Source organism: Pseudopodoces humilis, chromosome 21 (genome assembly GCF_049639895.1).
Source record: "Pseudopodoces humilis isolate 2021_Gansu_Grassland_sample_001 chromosome 21, ASM4963989v1, whole genome shotgun sequence".
Taxonomy (NCBI): domain Eukaryota; kingdom Metazoa; phylum Chordata; class Aves; order Passeriformes; family Paridae; genus Pseudopodoces; species Pseudopodoces humilis.
The window spans coordinates 3354330-3372500 of NC_142220.1; the positions used below are offsets into that span (position 1 = coordinate 3354330).

General features: G+C 37.9%; 1 protein-coding gene across 11 annotated transcripts in view; it reads left to right on the plus strand.

Annotated features, from left to right (window-relative positions):
* The window catches only part of BPTF (bromodomain PHD finger transcription factor), a 54806-nt gene that overhangs the window by 5596 nt on the left and 31039 nt on the right, over positions 1–18171 (plus strand). For all 11 annotated transcript variants that reach the window (XM_088065339.1, XM_088065342.1, XM_088065338.1 and 8 more), the window contains exons 2-7: positions 6487–7309; positions 13768–13991; positions 14146–14346; positions 14845–15033; positions 17628–17792; positions 17973–18148. In XM_088065339.1, coding sequence (XP_087921465.1) covers positions 6487–7309; positions 13768–13991; positions 14146–14346; positions 14845–15033; positions 17628–17792; positions 17973–18148 — 1778 coding nt within the window. The remainder of the gene's footprint in view (positions 1–6486; positions 7310–13767; positions 13992–14145; positions 14347–14844; positions 15034–17627; positions 17793–17972; positions 18149–18171) is intronic.

An 18171-nucleotide genomic window follows, 5' to 3' on the forward strand; every position in this document is an offset into this window, starting at 1 on the left:
TTTAATTTCAGCCCATCCCAAGAAAAAGATTTAGATTTTTCTATTTTGACACTGCTTTTCATAATATATTCTTATTTTATGTTAAACTCATTCATTTTACTGCTGTTTTTTCTTTGGTGGAAGCTGAGCAAATGTTCTCCCAAGAGGTTGACTTTTAATTAAAGAACCAGTTTGGATATTGCTGTGGCAAACATGCAGCTCTATCCAGTTTCTGCATTCTGCTGTGAAAGGAAGGAAAGAACAAAAAAAAAGAAAAAAAATTCCCTTACACGTTTTTATCAACTGTTTCCAGTTTTCTCAGTGATATCTAACAAAAGCTCATGTGTTGCTGTACAGTCCCATTTGAAGCGTGCCTGGTGCAAAGCAATAATTTGGGACAGCAAGTGTGTGTTTATTAAAACCAAACCAAAATAGGAGGGTCTCAGGGAGTTTGAGGGCAGTAAAAAGGCAAAGATTCCAGGAGGAAGGAAAATCTAGGAGAGGGCGTCTTCTCTAAGGAGTGCTCGTGCTCCCAGGACATCATATATAACTGCCAGCTGGTCTTTATGTTGAGAAGTTTTTGCAGTGACTCACAATCTGGAAAACAAAACCAGCCCAGTTCTACTTTACTAAAGATGGACTTTCATGTAAGAGTAGTGTGGTTTGACTTGGCTTGTAGAACTCAAAGCCAAAATTTGAATCTTTTTTTTTGGGGAAAATTGAAAGTCTTTTCTGGGGTCAGTTAGTGGAGTGTGACTGGAGGGGTGGGAGTTCGTTGTCTATTTTTCCCCTTCCTGTGACAGATTGCTGAAGTATCTGAAACTCCTTGGTCTCTTTTTCTTTCCCCAATGCTCCTACCAAGCTTATTCTCTCCATGGCAACTGTGAGCAGGAGCTCTGAGCTGGAGAGCCCAAGTGCTGAGAAATGATGAGGAAGGGAAAGTTCTGAGAGAAGTGAAATGATACCAGTTGTGAACTTTCAAATCAAGAGAGAGTGGAGCCAGTGTTTGTTTTTTAGGTGAGACCAATGCAGCCACCACTCTGTCACTTTTTAAACAAGACAGTAGTTCTAGCAGTATATTTGTTCTATAGGGCCTCCATGCACCAGTCCAGTACCTGAAACTTGTTGGGCTGAAAGGCTGTGTTTGCTGGAGGGGAGAAGTGTTTAATGTCAGTGAGACAAGGCAAAACTGGATTTGTGTGATTTTTGTTAGCCTACATGTGTATGGTGATTGTACACAACTAAAGCTGAAGAGCATGAAAGTCATTTAGTTGTGATACATTCTTTCTGTATTCTGGACACTGATGTTAGTAGTTTATTCAGATACTCTGTTTGCATAAACCAGCAGATATGTTGAAGATGGTTAAAATAGTTTTAAATTCTGTATTCTCCTGTGGTAAAGATTAGGTGTGACTTTTTCTTTTCTTCTTTCAGTCTGTAAATGAAAATGAAGACAAGGTGTTTGGTTCTTTTAAACTCTTTTTCATTTCTAAATTCTGAAAGGGTCAGCATTTGAACCAAATAGGTTGAGTAGATGCAAATAAAAAATTAAAGCAATGGTTTTTGGAGTAATTTCTGGGTTTGAGTGTTCAGACTGTTACTTGAGTAACTTAGTTTTATTTCAATTATCATTAGTGTGTTTGCTTAAATATTTGTAATATAAATTATTTTAGTAGATTATCCTAAGTGTAGACTATAATTATCAGTATCTATAATTAAATGCCATGGGAATAGAATTGTTTACTCTTTAATCTTAATTACAAGCAGCTCTTCAACTATAGCATTCAAAATAGGGACAGGTAACCACTGCAGACTGCTTCAGCACTTGGGGAGAGACAACCAGTGAAGGACTTGCCATTTAAAAGAAGCTTGTGCTGGATAGAAATGCAGTACTCAGACACTCCAGGGGATCTGGATCCTCTCAATATTACAGCTGTGGCAGCAGGAGGCTATTGGCAAATCAGTTATTTTCCACCAAATAAAGCTATGGAATTTGAGTAGTGTAGAAGTGGACATTTTCTGCCTTTGTATTGCCTCAAACTCGGAGGTGAAATTTGATTCAGAGACTTAGTTAACATGCAGAAACTATCTCAGAAGTATCTAATTTGCATTAATAAAACTTGAGTATGTTTTGGGAAACTTCAGTGTGGGTAAATTGAGAGTAGATTTCTTGAATTTACAGTAGTCACGTGAAAATTCAGTTCCAAGCCTAGTCAGTCAGGTGGTGATGCTTAAAGGAGAAGTAACCTGCCAGTGCACCTGCTCTGCAATCCTATTGATGGTTTTATTTTAAACAAAATAGTACATACTGCAATTTCTGTTTGAAACAAAAATTCCCTGTGGGGGCCCAAATTACTGACAAATGACAAGAAGTTAAAAAAAAAATAGGTTGTCAAATCCTAGTATCTCTAAAATAATTTAAACTAAAGTGTTTGAAGTGGCCAGAGTTCTTTTTTGGGCTGTGGGTTTTTGGTGTTTGCCACTGAATGTAGAATTTAAGTATTGGCCCACTTGCCTCATGAAAAAGAAGATTGTCCTTGGAAGTGAAAAGCTTGAATAATTGTATATGCTTATTGTAGGGAGACATTTTTCAACTTTTAAGGGATTTTTTTATTTTGTGTGTGTGTGTTTATGAGGCACAGTTGGGTAAACATGGACTGTGATCTTCAAAAACCCTCACACAGGAGGTGGAGCTGCTCCAAAGCACGGTGAGCTGTGTGGGTTCTCAGCACACCGAAAAATCAGCAGTGAAGACAGGTTATCCACATGACCAGTAAAATACCAACATTTCAGCTCAAAAAAGAGATTTGTAGCACTTTAATATCATTATACCATATTCCATTGACCTGCACTTTTAATTTCAGTTGAACAGCCACTTGCAATGCTTCAAGATTTATGAGCACCATGCAGAGAATGTCCATCCTTTTCACTGGAGGTTGTTAGACTGTTTGGTTTGTTGATTTGGGCTTTTGAGGTTTTTTTTAAAGGTGTCTGAGTGTTTCTTGAGATCACAGTTGATGTATTGGCCAGTAATGCATTTAAGCACAAATTGATTGGAATTTCTGAATTTCCAAATCATACTTTGTGACTCTCTTCTCAACTTCAAATTCTCTTCAACCCCAGTACAGAGAATGTTAACAACAAATTGAAAGTGAAATTGGAAAGAAAAAGCCAGCATAGAAAGATTTTAAGTACTATGCCGTCAAGTCATTCAAGAAAAATACAGTTTCTTTCTAAAATATTCTGCATCTTTGAATACTTGCCTTTTTAAGCTCTGGAAACCAGATTATATTTAGTTGAGAATTGGTCAGAGCAGTTCAGTGTGTGAAGAGAGAAATTATTTGAGCTCTTGAGCTGTGGTGTGTGGTTTCCAGTGTGGATGGGGAGTGTTGAGGTGCACAATATTGTAATGTGCTGCAACTGTGAGGCCTAACACAAATGAAGCACACATTTTGTAATGCAGTCTGCTTTTCCTATTGTCTGTTCTATCATTGCTTTTGAAGTTTCTGGTTTTTATACCAAAACAAACATGAAAATATATAAATTGATTTAAGTAGGAGGTGGTGTGACTAATGCAGCCACAGGGTTGCATTGTGCTTGCACCAAAGTACAATTCTTTATTATGCTATTATGACACATTTATATCCTGATAACACGTTTCTTCTAGATCTCTAATTGTACCTTTGTAAGAGGAAGTGTTAGAGATTAACTTTTTCAGAACATATTAGGAATTGTTTTAAAGTTCTTTTTTTTTTATTCCCCTCTTAATTTCATGTGACCAATACACAAGTGACTGAAAGTTGCACCAGTAGATGTTTTGATTATAAACTTTTTTTGCTGAAGGGTTGTAAAGCACGGGAACAGGCTGCTCAGGAAACTGGTGTAGGTCATCCCTCCCTGGAGGTCTTCTGAAATGTGTGGATGTGGCACTTGAGGACATGGTGGTGGGGCTGAGATGGTTGGGCTTGATCTTGAAAGTGTTTCCAGCCTTAATGATTCCATGATTCCGTGGTTATCTCATATGAAAGAGACATCAGCAAAACTGGTATTTGGAGTCCATTTTTTTCCAGCAGTGGTCCTTCACTCTGGTTTATCTTTGTCTTGGGGAGATTTGTCGCTTCTTATTAATTCAGTTAAATTAAAGCAGGGTTAACGTCCTTGCCACTCTCTTTCTCGATGGGCTGTTTTATGGCTTTACTGACAGACACATTTTTCTGATACAGAAAGACTCCTGGTTGATAGCTCTGCTGGCTTTTGTGGTACTTGGACTCTGTGAGGGCCATCAGTGATTTCAGAATATCTGTCCTGTGGTGGTAGTGTTGTCCTGCATGGCAAGCTAGGACTGCAGTGTGGAAGGAAGCTTCAGGACCCCAAAGTAGTTTATTGTGTGAGCCTGTCTTCTTTTACTTTGGAGTCTTTTAACTGAACCAGCTGTGCCTCATGCATATATGATTTTGGATCATGGTGATAGAAAAATTGAGTTTAATCTAGAGAATACTTGTTTTGTGCCTGGCTGTGAAACTCCTTTGTCTATGCGTGTTTGCCATGATTAAACATTTTCCACTGATTAGTGCAGAGGCATGTTGGAAGACAGTCATACCAGCATTCCTTCATTTTCCAGTCAGAACTCAAACTTCACTAAACTTGGAAAGTTATTTTAATCCACAGATGAGGTTGACCTGTTACTTCTGTAATGGAAACATCTTGCAGTTCATCTTCTGTATAGTTTGGGTGTGTAATTTGTTGTATAAAATTGCATTCTTTAACATTGGAAAGGGAAAGCTGTGTCTGCTGCCTTCTTGTCATACCAGTCTAAGGGTTGATTTATTTTTCTGGAATCATTTGTTGTGCATCAAGATATTTCATAGAGGTAGCTTTTCTTTCTGGTAGCTAATCTTTTTTTCCCTTTTCAATGCATTAATGTTTTAGTGATGGTGTTTCAGGTTCAGCAGGATCTGTCTTAGCAGGTTTTCTCCCACATTAGAGTTATTTTCTGTATTTCCGGGAGTATCAAACGGGGTAGGGTAGGTTGAACAAATGCCACAGAGAACCATTTCCATTTAATGGTAACATCCAAGCTGACTGGAACTCACTTTATCTCTTCATTTCCTTGGAACCTTTTGGGGAGGTCTGTTATGTGCAGAATTTGGTTAAGAAATTATGAAAGTGAATCTTAAAATTACAGACTATTGGTTGACACTCTTCAGTGTCAGAACAGACAAAGTTTAATACATGTCCCATTTTAATGAAGTGTGTGGGAAATGGCTGCTCTGAATAGCTGCAGTTTTTCTTTGGATTTCCTCTGTGCATGAAATGCATCCTGCTGACACTTGTCTATGGACAATGGATAATTTTGAAATTTAGTTGTTGACCAGAATCTTAGTATGCTTAGTAAGAGGACCTAAAACCAGTTTTCATCTCAGTTCTTGGATTAAACCTATATGATGGTTTATGAGATTTTCTCAATTTATTTTTTTCTATAAAGGGAAATAAGTTTAATGAGTGCATCTAAAACTTTTAACTGATAGGTGAGAAATAGTTGCATGTAGCTGTTTATTTTGCTAGAAGATTAAAATATTTAATCTGTCAGGTAGTGTAATTTTCAAAAACTTTCCTCTTTTGTTTTTCCTTCTGCCTGGCATCAAGGATAGTGGAATTCAAGGGAAGTGTAGTATCTTATCTGAATTGGCATCTGAGACTGAATTAATTATGTTCAATGTCTTTTCTATTAGGTAGTAAAACAGCTCTTTAGATTAGCTTTTACTGGTAAACTTTGTCCTTCCATAATTTTGCCTCCTCATTCTGTGGATATGGCTCCTGTTTTATTGAAGTGTGAAGGTGGCGTGGGGTGGGTTTTTGTTTGTTTGTTTTGAGAAAATGAGAATTGTTGAAATGCTTTCATAAAACATCACATTTACCTTCTGGTTTTGGTTTGTAGGTAGTCAGGAGAAATATTCTAGTTAGAAAGCAGTGGACAACATGCATTAGGTTCTCTTTTGTATTTTAATTTGGTTGAAATTGATGTCCTAAGACATCTGCTTGAAATGAGCTTTCCTGGATGCCCATGCTGGATAGGAGAATAACTTGCAATCATTTAATAGAAAATATCTGTTTGGAGCTTGATGTTTCAGGTTTAAATTAGTCATGCTGAATAAAAATGAGAAAAAAATATTATTTTGGCTGCAGGAAATGTCTTTCTTTTTAAGTAGTTTAAACAATTACATTCCTAGATTTAGTTTTAAAGTTTCAATAGATGTATATTGTACAGGAAATGTGCAATACTCCTGTATGTCTAAAGCAAAACTTCAAATATCTTGTGTTTTATTTTCATACTGTTAGTTAAAGTATAAGATGATTAGCTGAGTTAACACATTTATGTAACTGTGAAGCTTGTGAAGCCTTAATTTGCATTAGTTCAGAATGTTAGCACATTGATTGATGATAGATGTTTAAACACTTGTGTTGACCTGTGAACAGCAAAATTCTTACCGTTGTTTTTTATTCCAGGTAGGAGAAGACAAAGAGCACATCGTCCTCGTTCTCCAATATTAGAAGAAAAAGATATCCCACCCTTGGAGTTTCCTAAATCCTCAGAGGACTTAATGGTGCCTAGTGAGCATATAATGAATGTTATTGCCATCTATGAGGTACTAAGGAACTTTGGCACTGTTTTGCGCCTCTCTCCTTTTCGTTTTGAGGACTTCTGTGCTGCTCTGGTAAGTCAAGAGCAGTGCACACTTATGGCAGAGATGCATATAGTGCTGTTAAAAGCAGTTTTACGTGAAGAAGACACTTCAAATACTACCTTTGGACCTGCTGACCTCAAAGATAGCGTTAATTCCACTTTGTATTTCATAGATGGAATGACGTGGCCAGAGGTTCTGCGGGTATATTGTGAGAGTGACAAGGAATACCATCATGTTCTTCCTTACCAAGAGACAGAGGACTATCCTTATGGACCAGTAGAGAATAAAATCAAAGTTCTGCAGTTCTTAGTGGATCAGTTTCTTACCACAAACATTGCACGTGAGGAGTTAATGTCAGAAGGTGTTATTCAGTATGATGATCATTGTAGGGTTTGTCACAAACTTGGGGATTTGCTTTGCTGTGAGACTTGCTCGGCCGTGTACCACTTGGAGTGCGTGAAACCCCCTCTGGAGGAGGTGCCCGAAGACGAGTGGCAGTGTGAGGTCTGTGTGGCACATAAGGTACCTGGAGTGACTGACTGTGTGGCTGAAATCCAAAAAAACAAGCCATATATCCGACACGAACCTATTGGATACGACAGGCATAGGCGGAAATACTGGTTCCTGAACAGGAGAATCATCATGTAAGTTAACTAATCATTGCATAATTTCTGTACAATAATACTGTGTTTTTAATACATCATGTAAATTACTGTTGCCATCTTTAAATTGTTCTTTCTTCAGATAAGGCTGTTGCTTGTTGTTTTGCAAGGAGATTACTAAAGACCATGTAAATAATCCATATTTATCCAAAATTAATATTCTTGTAATCTATACATAAAAAGGACATAAAAACAGGGTCTCAGGCTTAATATTAATGTGCTGAAAGCACATGAATGTGAGGAAAAGAAAGGGAATGTTAATGACAGCTCCCCAGTTTTTTTATAAGTTACTGAAGAGAAGTTTGATTCTTTTTATATTACACGGTGTGTAGGACACTACTTGTGGTCTGCAACCTGCTTAAGCAGTGTTTGGTTGCCGAATTCTGGTACTAGGTTGATGCTCTGCCTTTGAAGCTGAAACTTTCAGAGATGCTCAAAGGGATTCACTGTTACTAGAAATGCAGAAAATGTTGCATTGAACATTGTTCTGTAGTGCTAAGAAAGTCACCATAGCAAGTCATGCCTGTCTTCAAGGGAGGTACTGTGTGTGTTTCACACAATTACCTGCTACTGGTTGGTCTCAAGATACAAATGTACCTCAAAATATTAATAGGAATCAAACCATTGCTAGTGAGGGCATTGTGCCCTGGATTTTACCTGAAAAGTTGAATCTGAAATTCATTTTTCACAGGAAAATGGCTAAAGATCAGTTTTCTCATAAAAGACTATTCTTATCTAATTGTTCTCATAATGGAGGAGAAATAATACTTAAGTGAAATCAGTGCTATTGTTAAATTAGGAGAAATAGAGATTTTAGCAGAGCTCTGAAAACACAGAAACACAGTTTTCCATTCAGTGTTACAGAGAAAATAAACCACAGCTGGGTACCTTAACAGAATTTCATACAAAGCAGGTTACAGTGAATGTTAAGATAGTAGCCAGCGTATTTAAAAAGGGACTGTGAGGTCTGCTGATGGTGTTCCATCTTGCAAAGAAGACACTTCTAAGGGCTCATGGTATTCCTTTAAAATGTGGGGCTGTTTCTCTAGGGTATTGTCAGCTGATGCTTTAAGTATTAATTATCTCTGCTCTGTTTCCTGTGTTCTTCTTTCATGTTTGTAAAAAAAGAGTCCATGTTTGATCTTTTTTAGTTTCTCTGGGTTATAAATGTCACAGTAGTGCCAAGTAACCTTTCAAAGGATGCAGGGAATCTTTTATACTCTTCTCCTTTTTTTCCTATATATATATATACTCCATGTTTATACTCAGTCACATGCTCCACAGTAAGGGGTGGATCATTCAGGTGGTTCACCAGGATGCAATGGGCACCCGAAGCTGTTGATATCCCAATTATTCCATTGCTTCATACAGAATTTCCTACCTTTTGTTTTCAGAAAATGTGTTGAAATTTTGATTTTCACAAAAAGTCTCGTTGTGTAGGACACAGCTAGGATTGTTTTTACTCTAGCTACTTGTGCTTAAATAATTTATGGTTTCCTCTGCTTTGTTTCTGTATCTTTCCCCTCAAAGTCTTCAGGAAAAGGCTGTTCTAAAGATGGGTTTGTCTTCACTGCTCTCCTGTACTGGCAGAGGTTTGGGAATTAATATTAGAAAATCCAGATCACTCAGGAGTTGATTTTGAGATAAATGGGCAGACTTTGTTTCCTCTCTCTATGTAGGCAGATAGATAATTATTTTTAACCAAACTTGATCTGTGAAACAATGTTTTTTCCCAGTGAAGTGGAGTATTTGATGTTCAGAAGGTTTTGATACAGGCAACACTTCAACATGTTTCAAATGAAAATGAATCATGCAGGTGCTTTGTGAGCCTTTGAAATCTGCACATGTGAGAGTTGTTTCTTTCTAGCACACTGGTAGTAATTTTAACTGCATTTAGAAGAGACATCTTCAAAAGCTAAATATATTGAGTTTTTAAAAAACCATTTTGCATTCCTTATAGGTGTTCTGTGGACAAATTATTTCATAAGGGGGCAAAAGTACTACACAACTTAATTCCAGGGAAATGTAACTTTAATAACTCACATAGATATTAAACTCCATAATTCCAGTTTTTAAATTCAGTGAGCATGCTGTATTGCAAACACAACTTTTTGCATTTATTTATTTATTTATTTATGCCTGATATCTTGGATGACTGAAGGGTAACTTAAGGGATAACTGCCAAATGTTAAAACCTGAGATCTGTGAAATTATATCATTGTATCAACTTTATTAAAATGAATAGTGTATTCTCCAGTGCCATATGATCATATTTATCAGAGGAAACTAATAGATCTAAAAATAATCTGCACAAATACTGATCTGAAATCCTGCCCAGGAGGATTAGAGAACTGAAATCCTAAATTCTTGATGGTTTTGTTTCTCAGAAGGGTTTTTAGGGCTTTTTACTTCTTCTCCCCTCTCCCCCTTTAAATGTCATAAATCAAACCTACTGCTGGTTTCCATACCTTTTAAATGGTTTTGTAGACTTGTTTCCTAATACTTTTATTTCCATCTCTTGCCTTTTTTAAGCCAAACATTGTGGGTTTGTTTCTCTTTTCCATCTCTTCTGCTCTGCAAAGATGGAAAAGTGGACAGTGAAGTAATCTCATCATGAACAAATATCAACAAGATTAAAACAAAAAACAGGCCAAGAGCAAATTAATTCCTGACATTTTTGTTTCAAGCTGTTTACAAATTAACGATGATGCCTCTGGGTCAATTGCATTTGTTTTACTTGTGAAGATTATTTCTGCAAGTTATTAATTCAGGAAATTTGGGACTTTGACTTGCATTGTCTTTGTAAACTACTGCAGTGTTTTAACAAGTTTATCTTTATAGAAATATTGAGATGCTTTGGATTTATCTATTATATGCAGAAGATAATAAAACACTGTTTGGCTTTCATTTTGATAGCAGAAATAGGACACACATTGTTATTCCTGAGTTGTATGGATCTTCCTCAACAGTCAAAAGCAGTTTCAGCTCTTTTTTCTGCAAGATTTGTCATGCTGTTTATGTTCTTAGGGGGTTCTCCTCTGTTTTCTCCAGTTAATTAACAAGGGTTTGGGTCTTAATTTGAATAGATTGCTTTAAACAATTTCCTGAATTCTTCAGTTTCCAACTGTATCATCATGGAATTCAGGAAGTATCTGCTACTACTAATACTAAGTATTTTGCTATCACCTTACTTGAAAGTTTTGAGTATCTTCTGTGTTGCTTTTATCAGTCTTTAAACTTGTCTCTGCAGCCTGCCAGTGAATAGTTCCTGGCAGCCAAGGAAGCTGAAAGAGGTAGGAAAAGCTCATGTGATTCTTTTCTCCCTCCTTGGCCTCACATATTGTGTATGACTCAGCTGAGTCCCCTGGAGTTTCTGCAGACCTGTCCAGCACCAGGCTGGCAAATCTGTCTGGACTGTCCGAGAAAACCATTGGGATCTGCTCCTTGTGCAGCCTTGCATCTTTCCATCTTTTTATGACAGCCCCCCTGATTTCTTCAGGGGGTGAAAGTCGTGTCTCTTTACTAAACGTAAAAAGATATTCAGGGAAAGTTAGCTGGAATTATATAATTGTTAATTTTAGTCTTATCTAAGTTGGCCAAAATGGATTGCATGGAATGATTTCTGCTGTGCATGCCCAGTCTTCCCCTGGCACACATCTGAATCTTGGAAAGAAGTCTGGCCAGAGATGAGTTTGGTGTAAGCACACAGATCAACAAATTTGTGCCGTTTCACATTGTGGTTTTTCAAGTGAAAACTCTTTAATTCCTGAAATTCTCTTGCTAAGGTTGTGATAGTCTTCAATTCAAAGCAAACTTTATGCTCAAACCATGACATAAATGAAGTAGAAGGGTATTAAAATATTCTTGGATAACCTCATTGTCTGTTTCTAGAATATTATCTGAGCAGTTCTTTAATGGGCAGGACTCAAATCACACATGGAAGGATTAGCTCCAGGTGCTTTCTGCAGAATACTCTCGGTGGTCTGGTGTCTCAACTCTGCACACTGAGCCTCGGGGTTTACTGGCCTGCAATACAGCAAACCTTTACTGGTGCTGGAGACATTTTCTTGAATTATCCAGGGAAACTGAAAACAGCAGTTAATTGCTTTTCAGTTCAATGGAACCTTGCAAACCTAGAATAGAAAGGGCTGATGGAGAGGGAAAAGCCAGATGCTGTTTGGGATGTTCAGGTGACACACATACTCACCCTGGCTGCATTAGTGCAGCTGGAGCAGTCTCAGATTTGCTGAATGGGGGGGAGAAACATGAAAATGAGAAAACACTTGGATAATAACCATCAAAATAGAAGCAATGTGTACAAGCTGCTTGTCTGACAGATGAATGCAGGCACAGCCTTTCCTCATGGAGAGATGAGAATGTATTGTCAGACTTGATCTCAAAGGTCTTTTCCAGCCAAAGTGACTCTCTGATTCTATATGAAGCATTTATATTGTTGCATATCTAGGTCATATAAGAGGATGTATAAATGGCATTATCTCTCTAGCAAATAATCCTGTAACCGTTACAAGAGAGGGGCTCAGAATGAAAGGTTCAAGTTCCCTTTTTGGTCAGTTAAGAAATGGAGTAATAACAGCATCACATTCTACAGTCATGTTTGTCAGGAGCACAGCAGCCTTACAATTGCTGCTCTGCTGGGGTCTTGCACATCCTTGGATGCTTGCCAGGGAAAGCTCAGAATGCACCCATTCTCTGTTCTTTTAAGTTAAGCATTTTATTTCATCCTTTTATTTCCTCTCACTTTGTAAAACTTTATTCTTGCATTCTCATCTCCCCTTCCCTCTTAGTTTTTGGGTATTTGCCTTTATCTTACTCTTCCGTGTCTCTTGTTCACCACCAGTAACGAAAGTGCTGTCATCCCTATTGCTGTTAGTAAATAACTCTTGGTTTAGAGGAAACATGGTTTAAACAGTAATTTTCCTTTAACATGGAACTTTACAGGCCTAGAATATTCCATAGAGCCAAATGATTGTCAGTGTTCAGCTGTTAAATTTTGGTGTGTTGTGTGTGACAGTCTTCCTGAAATCAGCTGTTTTCTGAGAGAACTTGTCAAACTTAACAAGTTGGTGTGGTTAAAACTAATGGAATGTGGGCAGTTTAAAGGAATAAATGGTAAAGCAGAATTACTTGCTTTTCATGAGCAAAGGCCTTTATGAAAGAGATGAAAGTTTCTTTGCCATACACCACGTTTTATCATCAAAACCAAAAGTCTGTTTTGCAATAATGGTTGTGACAAGTTAGTAGTTGAATTTTGTGTAATATTACCGTTACTAACTTCACAACCACCTTATTTCAATTGTGTTCTGTTTGAGTTGCAGATATTAATTGTTTCACAAATACAGGGTTGAGAGGCAGTAGATCAACAACAATCAAGTTGCCTTAAGGTTGTTTGTCTTTCTGAATCCCTGAGGCCAATTTGTGCCATTTTTAATGCATAATCCATGGGAAAGGAACCAGTAGAGAGGAACCTGCAACAAACCCCAAAAGGGCAAACCTTTGAGATTCACAGTCAGCTTCCCATTGCTGTGAGAACTCTGGCTTAGGGTTCTCAGTGAGCCTCAAGCCTGCAGTGCTGGAACAGGGGGTGCAAGTGCAGCAGTAGTTTAGTTTCTTCACCCAGGTGAAGGCCAGGCTGGGCAATCAGTGGCACCCACGTGGTGTGGGGAGCACTGGGATGTGCTGTGGAAATGAGTGGACGGGCTCATGCCAGCCTGGGTCTGGCTGCTGCTGCTCCACAGGATGGATCAATCCAAGCTGAAATCCAGCAGCTGCAGAAGCACTTGGAGCATCCTCCCTGTGCTCTGCAGCCTCCAGGCGAGCCTGTTACCTGGGATATTGATGGAGCTCCCTTGGGTCCATGGCCCTGCTGAGGTGCTGTTGGCACCAGTAAATCTGGCCTCATGGGGTCATGGAGTACTGCAGATTAAAAATGTGGAAATCCCTTGATGTTTTCAAAGGGGTTGTATTATGACTCATCCCTTACTGGTGCTCTTACAGGTGGATGCTGTAGGATGCCAATATAAAATATTTTATGAATGTGACATTCTATACTTTGAATTTTCTGTGGTTTTTCCTGAATACGCTGTCAGAAACTACCATTATGGATTCTGGACTAAATTACTCCTTACAGAAATAGTAAATACAATGAGAATGCACCTTGTTGTCAAATTGGACAAACCAGTTTTAAGGAGATTTCAAAGCTTTCCTGAGGAAGTTGTCATGAGAACTGAGGGGATGAAGAAAGGGAAGGAAACAAGAAAGGAATATTGATATTAATAAACCAGGTGCATATGAGCAATGTGATTTGTTTATTCACACTCAGGTATTGACATTTCGTAGTGCTCTGCAGAAAGCAGGCTGATAGCAAGTTTTGTCATTTATCCAGATATTTTAAAATCAATATTTTTTAAATACTGCTACAGAGAGGAAGATTCAGAAAGTGAGAAGGATAAGAAAATCTGGTACTACAGCACAAAGATCCAGCTGGCAGAGTTAATTGAATGCCTGGACAAGGATTACTGGGAAGCTGACCTATGCAAAACCCTGGACGAGATGCGTGAAGAAATTCATCGGCACATGGATGTGACAGAAGACCTTACAAACAAAGCAAGGGGCAACAACAAGTCTTTCCTTTCTGCAGCAAATGGTAGGAATATTTTGTGTAATGGGGATAGATGTTGCACTTTGAATCAAATCTAGTTTATCTTACATCAGAAGCAGGATTTATGTCATGTTATTTGTGCTCCATGCCTCTGTAGGTGGTTTGTTGTTTTGGGCTGACAGCATGCTTTATATTGTAGATGAAATTTTGGACATTATCAGAGCAAGAAAAGGAGAAATAGTGGAAGATAAAAACACAGGAGATGAGGAAGCAGAAAAGGCCAAAAGTGATGTTGATAATGACCAGACAGATGCTGAGAGAGACAAGGAAGAATCTGGAGACCAGGATAAAATTGAGGAAACACAAAGTGAACAAGACGTGGAAAAAGAGAAAACAGAAGGTAAAGAAACTGACTGTGCTTTAACAGCTCCATTTAAGTGAAGTGAACCCCACATTTCTTTAAGTGTTAATGCGATACTTTCTTTGTATGAGTCTCCAAGATATTTCTGTAATAGCTGGTATTTGTCAGTTCCTTTGTGCTTGTATGTTGGAGTTGTTCTTGTTAAGTAATTTCACCAATTTTCCTACTTCTGTACAGCTGGCTCCTAGATACCCTGCCTTGAGGTACAGGTGGCGCTTACAGGTTGTGATCAACATGTTTTGTAGTAAGCCACATGACATAATTTTTAACTTTTTCCTACTCACAGTTGGTTTGTTCTTTGATTCTGAGACAATACCATCTCACAGCAAAAAAAAAAAGGAAAGGAAAAAGCTTGCTATTTTCCAGCATTATCAAACAAACAAAGCTGCTGAAGTTGCTTTCTATGGATGTTGCCAAATGACATCCTAAGGCATAATAAAGAACATCCCTAAAGTTTTGTTGTGCGTTTTACTATAGAGGCAACAGTCGTTGGGGATAAAAGTAACTCTGTGACCTCAAGCACTGATGACAACACCACAAATCCTTCTGCAGGAGAGAATAGTTGCTCTGAAGGGAAGGACGCAGTGGGGTGTCAGTCAGAAACCCTTGATAGCAACAACGTGGCAGAGAAGAAGGTGGCATCAGAGCTCCCTCTGGAACTCTCAGGTACAGAAGGCACTGTTACCAATGCCTCTGTAATTTGGGGAATCTGTTTTTCTCTCTGATTTGTCCACTAAAACCATTCCCAGCGTATATCACTCATGCTGTTTGCTTGCAGTGCCATCCTTTACTGCTACGTTGTCATTATTAACATTTCAAAGTTAATTTTCTTGCAACTAGTGCTTGAAATTTGTGGTTCTCCATGACATTAGCATTTGTTTTCATGCCTTCCAAAGATGACTACGGCTAAGCTTTTAATTTTCTATTTTCTGTTTATTTTATTTTTCCATAGTGATCTGTAATGATTGTTAGCATCCTCTCAAAGTTTATTTCAAATCTAATTTGCTGCTGGCTTGTTTATTATTTTAACCTCTCATTTACTGTGTAAATCACTAACAAAGCGTTTTCATTCACATTTATAAACCATTGCACTGAAATGTCAAGATTAAAATTGTCATGCTGGAAATTTTAAACAGATTTCAGAATTATAAGCACAAGCATTATTGTATCTTAACATGTTTTGTTCTGCCATGTCAGTGACTCAAAGGTAATAATATATACTATTTTAAACCAGACAATCTTACTTTTGCTTTAGCAAAATAAGTGGGAGTTGATTAGGTGTAACATAAACTATGAGTGTACTATTCTGGAATTACTTTATATTACATTTAGAATTATATTCTGTTACAGGATTTACTACATAACCAAATGTTATTCTAAACAGCTGATCACCATTAAAATGATCAGGATTTTATTCTCAGTTCTTAAAAATCTAGACATGTGATGTGAACATATTCAGTGTGTTATGTTTTAAGAACGGGTAGCAAACATTTTCTTCCTACAGAAATTCTTCATGCAGGCACAGTCTGCAGCTTTTCAACTTATGAAAGTCAGTGCATCCAAACTTTGTAATGAACTTTCTGAACAGGAGGACAAAATGAAAGCTAAGATTAATCTGTAATCTGCAAGCCTCATAATACACTTTTTAAGTATAGAAAATGTCTTCATGTATGAGACAAAATCCATATATTTTAGATACGTGAACAAATATTTTTGCCAGTTCTCCTATTTTTTATTCCCTTTTAAAGTTAAAATAACTGTAAAGGTTTAATGGAAAAGATACATATCCTGTGATTTTGTTTCAGACACCTTTATGGGTTTGTATTCTATTTTAAAGATTCACTTATATATTTATTATTATTTATTATACTTTCACAAGCACTTTTCTCCCACCAAAGCTTCTACATGAGTTATAAATTAATGGGCTCTTTTTTTGTAGGAAAGTATGTGTAGAGAGGGTTTTTCCTCATGTCTAGTTCACTATAATCACAGTGATGTTTGTGTTCTTACTATGAAATTTCAGTTTGATACTCTCAGAGAGCGAGAGAGAGATACTGAATCAGGATCAGTGAGGCAGTTACCCCCAAAACAGAGGGGGAAATATGAGTAAAAAGCAGAGGTAGATGAGAATGTCTGTTAAATGCAATTTGGATATTAATCTTGAGTAGGAGTCTGGTTTGGGTGCTTCCACTCTCCTCCAAACAGCAGCCATGGAAACAAGTCCATTTTTCCTCATAATAAATAGGGAAATGGATCAAGCAGTGGTGGTTTGTCACCCATTTGGCACAGTCAGAAGTTAAGATGCATTCAGGTTAGGGATCCTCTAAGAATTCCAGAATATTTACCTGATCCATCCTTCTGCTAGGAGTAGTATTTCACAAAAAACAGGTTTTGTTCTGTTACTTTTCTTAACAACATCAGAATCCCTGATGCTTTGGAAGAATTCTAGAAACAGACAGATCCTGTAGATTTTAAGCAGCTGAGCTGTCTCCCTTTGGCACTAAGCCCAGAAGACATTGCTGGGTTTGCTGTTTTGAGGGACTGGGGCTTGTTCCTACTGGGAGGTCAGAGGGATTTATTTCAAGGTAGCTGCAATTCAGCGATACTTAGTCAAAAATTCCTACTGGGACAGCACAACAGGTGGGGTGACAACAAAGTCCTCAGCTGCCAAGACACAGTAATGAGGACAGCTGAGGACGAGGAACCCATTTGAAGCCACATCAAGACCCATCAGATCAGAAAGGGGCTGATGTTTTAAGTGGGTTGATATTTAGAGCAGTGCCAATGGAACAGAAATCTGGGATTCCTGAGAATTAAGGTGTTGAGGAAGAGACAATCAAAGACCCAGTGGAAAACAAGAGAAACTGAAAGGTGTACACTCTGAGGAACAGCTAAAGCACAAGAAAATTAAAAGAGAAAATCAGATGCTTCAGGAAGACCAAATTTTATGAATTCTAAGTACAGAATGGTCTCAGGGTTATCGGTGGATGCATCTATAGAAAGAAAATTGTCTCAAATGAGTTACGAATATATTTTAAACACAGGTATGAAGTTCTTCAGAGATGTAGAAGTTGAAACTGCTTGAAACAGAACAAAAAATACTTTCATGGATACCGTGTTCTGAAGGGAATTAATATTTTATATGTGTTTCCCCCAGTCCAGCAAATCATGTTCATCTGCCTTTTTTTGATGAAAACTTTAAGAAGTTGCATTGATCCAATTCAAAAGCAGAAACTAAAACTGAAGTTGTTCTTTTGTAGAAGAAACTGGTCAGATGATCCCCAGCAGTGGCTCTGCTGCACCTCCACAGGCAGATGTTGAGAACAGCAGTGGCAGTGAGCTGGGCTCTGGCCAGAACGATTCCATTAAAACTCTTGATGATGCTGAAAATGCAGAGAAGGGATCCCAGGCTTCAGAGGACATAGGTAATAATAATAATAATGATGATGATATTAATAATAAGGATGATAAGGATAAAGATGTCTCCAACTTCCAGTTTATGCCTCTTTTCACTAAACTTTCTGTTCTTGTTAGTAACTTTTGTACATCAGTAGAAAACTTCCAATTCTTAAGTTTGTTTTAAAAGCCTTTTTATTCCTGGGCAGGAGAGAAATCCAATGGTGACAGAAGTGATTCTCCAGGTGCAGGGAAGGGCACACCAGGCTCGACGCGAATGCTCACCAGATTGAGAAATCCAGATAGCAAACTGAGCCAGATGAAAAGTCAGCAGGTTGCTGCTGCAGCAAATGAAGCAAATAAGTTATATAAAGAAACCAGAGAGGTTTGTGCACATCTTTCCAATAT